This window comes from Pempheris klunzingeri, chromosome 19 (genome assembly GCF_042242105.1).
Source record: "Pempheris klunzingeri isolate RE-2024b chromosome 19, fPemKlu1.hap1, whole genome shotgun sequence".
Taxonomy (NCBI): domain Eukaryota; kingdom Metazoa; phylum Chordata; class Actinopteri; order Acropomatiformes; family Pempheridae; genus Pempheris; species Pempheris klunzingeri.
Window position 1 is genome coordinate 10,582,717 of NC_092030.1, and position 9,641 is coordinate 10,592,357.

The 9,641-nt window shown below is 40.9% G+C and overlaps 1 protein-coding gene across 1 annotated transcript in view; it reads left to right on the forward strand.

The window, feature by feature from the left end:
• reep5 (receptor accessory protein 5) overlaps positions 1–6,462 on the forward strand; it is an 8,592-nt gene extending 2,130 nt beyond the window's left edge. The window contains exons 3-5 of the mRNA XM_070850349.1: positions 3,526–3,664; positions 4,987–5,155; positions 6,140–6,462. Of these exons, the coding sequence (XP_070706450.1) occupies positions 3,526–3,664; positions 4,987–5,155; positions 6,140–6,189 (358 nt within the window). The 3' untranslated portion in view covers positions 6,190–6,462. The remainder of the gene's footprint in view (positions 1–3,525; positions 3,665–4,986; positions 5,156–6,139) is intronic.
• Positions 6,463–9,641: the final 3,179 nt, after the last annotated feature.

The window sequence follows — 9,641 nt, forward strand, 5'->3', positions numbered from 1 at the left end:
AATGTGTAGGTCTCACCTGCTTTTAGACTCAGCTTTGACTCGATTATTTTTAGATTTGGAATTAGTTTGAATTGAGAAGCTGTTTTGAATACAGCCCTGCCCTTCGTTACATCACTAAAGGCTCCGAGGTAAGCTCAAACCTGCTGGGCAGTTGTGAGTACGGTGCCCAGGCTTGCCTTGATGTAGAAGCAATACACATTTATTGTAGTGTTTGTTAGTAATATTCGAAGCAAACGGATGTGATCACTGAATCACACGACTGGACTGCAGAGCATGTTTCAAAGGAGCAGCAGCAAAAGAAATTTGTGGCTCATTTTGAACTGATTCACATCTGAATCAGTCATCCACATGGTGAGCATGGTTATCAAAGGTCGAAGGGACTTGAAGCAGCAGTCACACCCAGGCTGTTACAGCTTCATCAGTGCAGGGAAAGGCTCTGACTGGACCTGCACTATCAGCTCTGCCTTTCTTATCATATCCTACTATATCCTTTGATAAATGGTGGGTTGGAAAGAACAGGTTGTGTAGCACTGATTTACTTTTACTGTTTGAGCTCTGCTGAGGAATCTGGAGAGTTAAAAAATGAACAAAGCCTAATTTTAAGCTGGTTTAATTTTGTTGTAATTGGTAGAAAACTCCATAATAATTCAGCATGTTGTAGTGTAAGTGGTCTGAGAGAGAACTAAACTTCTGCACCTCCTCTTAGCTCCGTTTTCAGAAAAGTCTGTCACAGGAGACTTTGGCCAATCACAGGTCCTCAGCAGAGTGAGAGAGCATTCCTATTGGCTGTTCTGCAAACACAGATGCGCGTGCATGTCCCTTCCACCTACAGCCCTTCAGATGTCACAGAAAGCCTGATTCAACAGCAGAAATCCTGCAGAAGAAGTTGCTATCCCAGCATTGGCACTGCTGTCCACACTGCAAAGCAACTGAAACAAAGAAAGACAGACTTATCAAGCCGAGAGTCTAAAGAGGCTGATAATAAACACAATACAACACAATACATCAGTATCGGTGCCTCAGAGATGAGGACATGAAGAGAGCAATGAAGCTGCTCATTTCATTTTTCTGTATGATAGATGTTTAATATTTAATGTACCCTCAATGGGATGGACAAAACATTAGAAACATCTCTCAGGCCTCTAGTTTGATGGCAGTAAACTGCTGTGCTGTGTGTTCTCTCATTTCCACCTTTACTTAAATGAGGAAGAGAGCCTCCCTGACACAGACTGATACAGACTGCTGTCACAATAATATTACACTGATGCTTTGGTTGATTTAAGTGAAAGATTCTGTGAAGCGACTGTTGAGTAGCAATAGGAGAACATTTAAAGGTGCAGTGTGTATGATTTATGGGGATCTATAGAAATGAAATTCAGAATTATATTTTTAGTAGTGTATAATCCTCTGAAACTGGTTGAATTTTCCCTTTGTATCTACTAACAGAGCAGGTTGTGTTCCACAGTTGCACCGCCTTGTTTCCTGTCAGTGTCCTGCTGCTGAGATAGGAAAACACACTTCCTTGGCTTCTCCTCACGTCAGGCATACCACCCTGGATTAGGGCTCCTGTCTCCATCTGGATAAGGGATGGGAGATATTGCTCCAGCCTCATGAAGCACATCTACTCCATTAATAGCTCACTGTAGGCTACGGGTGTCTGACACAGACTGCACAGACAAAGCCTTTACTGCCAGATGGGTCCTTGCATTGCATCGGTACTCACATAGTGTCACTGCAGAGCCTCCCTGGTGTTTTGGCAAGGCTCCGTAATAGTCAAAGCCTCCTCCTGTGACCTTGGTGCGTCAAAACACTTGGCCTTGAAGACCAGATCCAAGCCTGGGAGGAAGAGCTGAAACTCCTCCCTCCTCTGCACAGCAGCCTGTACTCTGGGAAGGCCTCTGTGACAATCTGGCTCACCTCAGTGGCACACACATCCAAACTGTGAAGCAGTCCATGAACAGTCTCTGTCCAAATGCTACTCTGAGTGTCTCTTTACTAGCAGCAGAGTGTGATTTGACTGTATCAGGAAGGCTGACCCATAGCAGAAAAGCTGACTTGCTCAGGTCAGTTGGGAGAATCCTCACAAGCTCACCACTGCAGTTAAACACACCACAACAGTGTTTGTAGAAAGAAACATTGGTCAACCTGACAGAAATGCTGTAATTTAATGGGAGCAGATAAACGGTGGATATTTTTAATTTGATGTCCACCAAATCATCTCAAATGATTCATCATTGTGTGATGACTGATGTTCACTCATCTGATCATGATGATAAGTTGCAGCAGGAACACTGCCTTATTTTTCTGGCGGTGTAATGCTTTTTGCTTGGCTGCTAATACATGTGCAAACAGATTCTAGTTTGGAGGACTCGTATCAGGATGTTTCAGCTGAATGTTAGTGAAAGAAACCATCGGTTGGTTGTTATGTACCATAAACATGCATGCAATATTGTGACACAGGTGTGGATGATATCACATAGGCTGGAAGCTGATTTAGTGTCTGCTGTACTGTGTCCCTGTTTGACCACAGTGACGGTGGTCAGACGTAAAGGATGGTGAGGTCAGTCAACAACTGAATGTACAGCTGTTATGAAATTCATAGTTTGTGTAACGCTAGATGTCCCTGAGTGGGTATGGGCAGGCAGCTGACTGTGGCAGAGCCAAGAACTCCTTCATTTGATATTCAAACCAGTGACACACTGACATACTGCAGTTTACGGTTGATGTTAGAATAAGTTAAAAATTATGTTACAGAAAAATGAAAGCGAGGAAATATAAAATATGTTATGTACAGGTAGATAGATGTACATATTTATTGTGTCTCTACTCAAGATAGTTTAGTAAATGATATTGTAACTATATTCTATAACTGCAAGAAAAAAAAATCATCAACACAAACTCACAAATGCACAACCGCATTTCTGTGGAACTTCTATCATCCTGCAGTGTCCATAGGTGGCAGGCAGACCTATATTCATTGACTTCTGCAGCACATGACTTAAATACAGTGTTAATGTTCACTTGTTGCCTTTTCATTCATGGCAGCGCATTTTCTTCTACGAAAGAGAGGAAAAAAAACGACATTTTGTACTAATAGGAATGCACCTGTGGCAAATATCTTGTTAACATTCTGGTGAAGTGTCCGAAACAGGAAAACAACAGCACTAATAGATGTTAACATTCAGTGACAAACATGTCAGAAGAATGTTGTTGTACACTGACACAAGACCCCTCAGGGAGAAGGTTGGGGTGGATGGTTGTGAAAATCTGCACGTGTGACTTTGACAGCGGAGGTTTCCATCAACGGTGTCCTTTACTTACTTTCAATCATGGCTCTCGAATTGAGATGGTAGATGACTCAAATCACGTGTTTCCCAACAGATTTTCAGATGGGAGATGGAGACAATATGAGGTTTGGCTTTAGTGAGCAAACAAATGAAAGAAGGAGAAAGAGACAGGAAGGGAACAATGTCGACCTTACATATGAAGCGATTTCTACTACATGTTCTTCTTCTCTCTTTCCAGGATTAAGGCCATTGAAAGTGCCACCAAAGAGGATGATACTAAATGGCTGACCTACTGGGTTGTGTACGGACTCTTCAGTGTGGCAGAATTTTTCGCTGATATCTTCCTCTCCTGGTTCCCATTCTATTATATTGGAAAGGTAATCCAGTTGTCAGGTTGTTTTTCAATGAATGTGTCAGTGAATGTGCTGAAACATTGACTCCTCACACTAAACAGAATGTGGCTCAGTCTAAGTTGAATGTGCAGCTTTCCCATCCTGACTCGCTGTCTATCTGTTACCTGTGAGCCATCACCTCACCGAAGCAGGTGTGTGCTTTCTCTTGTTTAATCTTAGCTGAGTAAACCTCTGCACATGTTGAGGGTGGAGCACACTGCGCTGAAGATAAAGTGCTTAGAGCTCTATCAGCAGGTGCTTATGCAGAGAGCCTGTGTTTGCATTAAAGGACGTGCGATATACTGACAGGACTGACAGGCGGTGAGGGAGAGCCACTGTGTGAAAGAACTTGCCAGGTCCTGTCAGAGCATAAAGGCTCTTTTTTTTTTTTAAGTTTTCTCTTCTCAGCAAGATTCTAATGTGGTAGTCATTGATAATGTGCAGCCATGATAATGATATCTGTGTTATCAGACAGATATGCACATGTACACGCAGATAATCTTATTTTAAAAAATAGATATGTATATTGTGATGTCCACAATATACATATATATATATATATATATATACACACACACACTGAGATGTAAACTGGTTGTAACAAGGTAAGTAAGCAGGTGGAGCCTGTGCAGTAGAATATGTATATACAGTACCAGTAAGTATAGTGTAGTTATATCAGTATCAGTGAAGTGTGAAGTGACATCCACGTATCAGTGTGATGTGAGTAGTAATATAGGAACAAGCTCAAGCAGTCAGGATTTCAGCAGTCTTATGTCCTCCTAGAGGTGGTGCAGAACCAGGGGGACGGGGGGGAGAAAATAAAATTCAAACAGTGGAGACAGATGTAGACACTTAACCTGCTGCTAGATAAACTCATTGTAATTACTTTATCAAACAGGTACTTCACTCTGCTCCTGAAGTGGCTTGTTTAGTAATCTGACTGTAACGGAGTTGTTCATCATGTGGGAATTACAAGTATTCATGTGATCCCTCATAAATCACATATGATTAATAATAAGTTCTGTATTGTTTGTGTGCATGAATGTGTAGTGTATTCCCACAAGGTGGCAGTATTAGGGAAATGTATGACAAAAGAACAGAGTGAACCCCCAGAGGCACTAATAAAGTATTTCTTCTTCCTAAAATTGGCCGATAACAAAAGCCAAGAGACTTATATAGACTTAACTATTGGTGGGATGTCATTTTGTAGAAACTACCAGATTAGTTCTACCAGTACAGCCTGTTATGTGTCTGGATGTCTGTGTCCTGTTCTGGTTTGATGAGAGAGCTCTCGTCGTCTTTCCCAGTGTGCCTTCCTGGTGTGGTGCATGGCTCCGACTCCCTCCAACGGATCAGTCCAGATTTATACCCGCATCATTCGACCATTTTTCCTCAAGAACGAAGCCAAGATTGACGATGCGGTGAAGAACTTGAAGGACAAGGCATCAGAAGCCGCTGACAAGTTCAAAGATGAAGGTGAGGAACTCGTTGCTGTGAATGGAGCCTGACCCATTCTGGATTTGAAAGTAAAGGGGGAAAAAAATCAGATATGCACATATCAGCCAATATTCCAAATAAACAAATCCAATCGGAAAGAAAATCAGAAGGTTTTTAAAAGTTACTAATATACTAACTATATATAAAAACTAATAAAAAGAGCACTACCTAACTAAAAAATATTACAAATAACCAAAAACTGGTTCAGTTTTGGATGGTTCAGGATTGAATATGGGCAGCAATATAGATATATTTTGTACTGCAATTTCATTTTGCACCTTTTGTGCCGGACCTTGTTTTAGTGACGTTTCAAGCCTTTTTAATGCTTCTAAACCTGCATTAATGAGCCCTAAAATGCTCACGGGATAACACCGTTAACATTAGAGTAAGACTTACTGTCTGCTTTTTGCACAAACGTGCAAACCCCAGAACTCAGCAAACTAAAACTTTGTCTGCCAAATACAAAGGGTTAGATTAAATGGATCTCAACCTAACCAGCAGATGACAGGCGAGTCAGATTTGCCACATTTATTGTTCCTCCTGTTTGTAGTCAGTACAGATGAGCTATGGCTTAGACAAATACATAAAATATTGCTTAATGTACAAATGAGAACAATAATTCCAAAGACCCCAAAAAATAACTAGCTAGCATGTAAATAACACAAATTCTCAATTATTCACATCAACTGCAGCAAGAAGGCTTTTTTATGATGTAGCTTTATATTAAAGTCAAGCTTTTATATGTAATCACCTCTGTTCTGTTACTTCTAATCCATATATATTCTAATACGCTCAGAATATTTTTCTATTTTTCGATGTGCAGCTGTTTTAATTTGCGGTTGAAGCAAAAGTCAGCACTTCCTTCCTAGAAGCTCAGGATGTCGCAGCTATCGGACTGTCGATCACAAACACGCCGTCTGACACGTGTGTGTGTGTGTGTGTGTGTGTGTAATTTGTCCACAGCCAAGAGAGCCACAGCAAACATCATGTTCGAGGAGAAGAAGAGCTCCTAAGAGGGAGGCCTCCTGTCCACACTGTCATCTCCGGAGCCGACTCTGTTACACAAGAAATGTTGCCTTGAGATAGCTTGTTTTGAAGAGATGCTGTTCAGTATGCAACCTTAATCTCTATCATACATGTATTAGATGTGTCACATGTATCATTTAAAGCCATTTCCCAGATCAGTTTACATATTTATCTTTGCCTTCTGGAGAGCTGTCAGATAACTGTACACTGGCCCTGATGCGCTCAATGAACCAAATAAAAACAAACTTGCTGAAATGTGATTCTTTCACTCTCCTTTTCTCCAAAGCTTCTTTATGGTTTAAAGGACTCTTTCAAAGATTTTAGAGTGTAGTATTGTCATCATACAATACCAGGACTGCATAATGAAATTCAATTGAGGGCCCTGATTCATTGAAATCTAGGTTTCCATTCATTCAATGAAAAATGGATTAAGTAAGGCATTTCCAAGTAGAGCACCTCAGACCTGTGAGCTCCATCTCGTATAGCCCGACAGTGACCACAGTTAGAGGAGCGCTGGGCAAACATCCCACTCCAGTATGGCAAACTACACTAGCTGTACAGTGCAATGAGGGAAAAGCCTGAGGATAGCAGAAAGGAAATCCTAAATTGCATTGAATGTCAGATAAGCAAAAGTAATTTAAACTCCACTGGGTAAATACAATGGTAAAACAGGATTATAGGAGTTTGAAGTAAAATGAAAGAAAATCTCAATACTTTACTTTACACACTATCTGTTGCAGAACAGCATTCACAGTCCCATTGTAACATACAGATTGGTCGATTATCTTTCTTTTGGTACAATGCACTCAGATCTTGAATGCAGTAAGCCAAAACACTTTTAGAAGCAACATAAGGTTAAATAAATCTACCTCCAATGGTGAATTATAGAGATCTTCACACAGATAAAAAGAATTCCAAAAGGAACCAAAGATTAACAAATCAGTGTGGACAATAGGTGAATAGACACAGTTCATATGATTATTACTGCTGGTGATTACCAACTTGCAGAGTTAACAATTAAGAATTAAGTCACAGGTATGCCCAGTGTTTTTCTGGAGGTCAGACATCCCCTTTTATTTTTATTTTTATCCAACTGCTGCCTACTAGAACAGCTCAACTAGGCTAAGCGATTATAAACCTCACTAAGTCTAAAATATCATCTGAGTGATCAGAAATCATAAAAAAGGCAGGCAAAATCTCTCTGTTTCTGAGTTCGACGTGTACTTAACTGTAATCTTAGATGATGTTTTAATACACCCCTTACTAAGAGCAGACACACAGGCACATAGAACTTTCAGAATAACCATTATCACTACAAGAAGAACAAAATGCATGATCGACTCCCCTGTGACGCGCTGTCATATACTTATACTATCGTCCTCTTATGGGCCTTGTAAGACTGCTAAATAATACAGACCTTGTTCTGGTTTTGGTACCATGTAAACACGTTCAGGGATGGTGGGTGAGGAGGTTACATTTGTGTTGGTGGTACTGCAACATTTATATTTCAGATTTAGTAATATTGGATCATATGTGACCATAATGGTTGGATCTGAATGAATGTTGCTCTATATATATCTATAGTTTCTGAGCACAACATGTAACTTTTCCTGTGGTCCCTACAGACATAATACAGTTTAGTTTTGAGTTACATTTACAGACAAGACTTTAGTGAATGGAATTAAAGTGGTGAGTGAGATCTGTTGACATATTAAAGAATAAGCCAAATTTCTGCTATTGGCTCAGTCTACCAGCGTTTGCATGGCTAAATTAGCTTTATCATAAAAGCTATGTGTCTTACTCATGTCCTGTGTCTTCTGTCCCTCTTGTGGTTCTATTGTCCAGGCACTCAGATTTATGTGTATCTCACTTGAGCTGACACATGGAGGAGGGATTTAGGCTATCATCAGGTTGGAGACACAAGCCAGTCTCCACAGTGTTTTCTCATGAGCATCCGCACAGGATAGGCACCTGCAAGATCACCGAGTGAGACAACCAGCAAAAGACTACGAGACTGCAAAGATAACCGCAGTCGTACCCCAGAGGATGCCGTAAGCACGGCGTGTGCAGTAGCAGTGTCAGAACCCCCCTGTCTCACTGCATTTTACATTAGCCAAGCACAAATGTCTCTCAAAAGGTTGAAGCTGAATTATGGATTGGTTGGCCAGTTAATGTCACACACAGCAGTGCTTCAACATTGCAACAAAATCACGGGCCGCATCAAATGCATTTCTCTGAAGGGAACAGCCCATTGTTCTAAAGACTCATTATTCAGAAATTCCAATAGTCAGAGGATTGTCCCATTGGACCTTTCTCCTGCCTGACTGCTTGGTAGTGAGACCCTGTTGTCCCTGGTGTCTTACAACAAAACCAACGGTGGGTCGCAGGTTTCCAAACCTCCAAGTGAACCTTCCAGCTTTTGCAGCTGGCCTCTGGCAAGCATGATGATTCTCAAACCGTAAGCTGAGTCCCCCATGTGTGGGTTCTACATGTTTCCCTGCTTTTCTGCGCTGCACCCAGTGCCCACCCTCCCACCAGGTCCACAGCAGATGTGTCAGGATGTACAATAGTTGAGCTTATGTTTGGGGAATCAGGGCAGGCACCTCCATACCTCCTGTGTGTGTGTGTGTGTGTGTGTGTGAGACAGCATATCCCTAAAGACAGAGTATGTGAGCACTTTATTGGTGTGCCACCACAAAAGACAATCAAATCTAAATTTGGAAAGGGAGTTTGCAACAAATCAGGCCTAGGTGATAGGGAGGTAACCAATGTTTCGTAGTCACGTGTAACAAGCTCATCATGCAAATCAACCAACGGGAGAAAAGTTGCTGGGTTTAAAGTGGAAGAACTAAAAATATACAGAATATTTTGTGATATACATACATGTATTGTACGAGTTTTACCAGGTTAAATAAAGGAAAATTAAAAGTCAGAGTCTTGCGATCAAAATCTAGTAAAGTTGCTTCACAGAAAAATGTCTTGTGTGGCTGATATCTGATTCCATGTGACATTATTAGATTAGTAACAGTGATGCAGCAATGTGTAAGCAGCAGTATCTTATGACAGCTGGTCAAGCTACTCTATCTGTAATAAATACAAAGAGTTTGGTCTGGACCTGCTCTTTATGGAAAGTATCTTGTAAGTAAGTACAAAAAAAAGGTCACTGGATAAATCTGAAGGGCTATGGCATGATTCATAGAAGAGGAAAGGAATAATGTTTGGATCTGGATCATCCAGTGCTCTTTAGTTAGTGTAAGGTTCTGATGGTGGTGGACCCTTACAAACAGGATGGGAGCCAAGGGTAAAGTGTGGTGGAGAAATGAGCAGCATCAGTACACAGACACTCCCACAATACATTTAAAACATATATCGACACTTAACTTTATCAATATTTCCATAAACTAAGATACAAATGACCATGATTTAATGCAGATAGAAT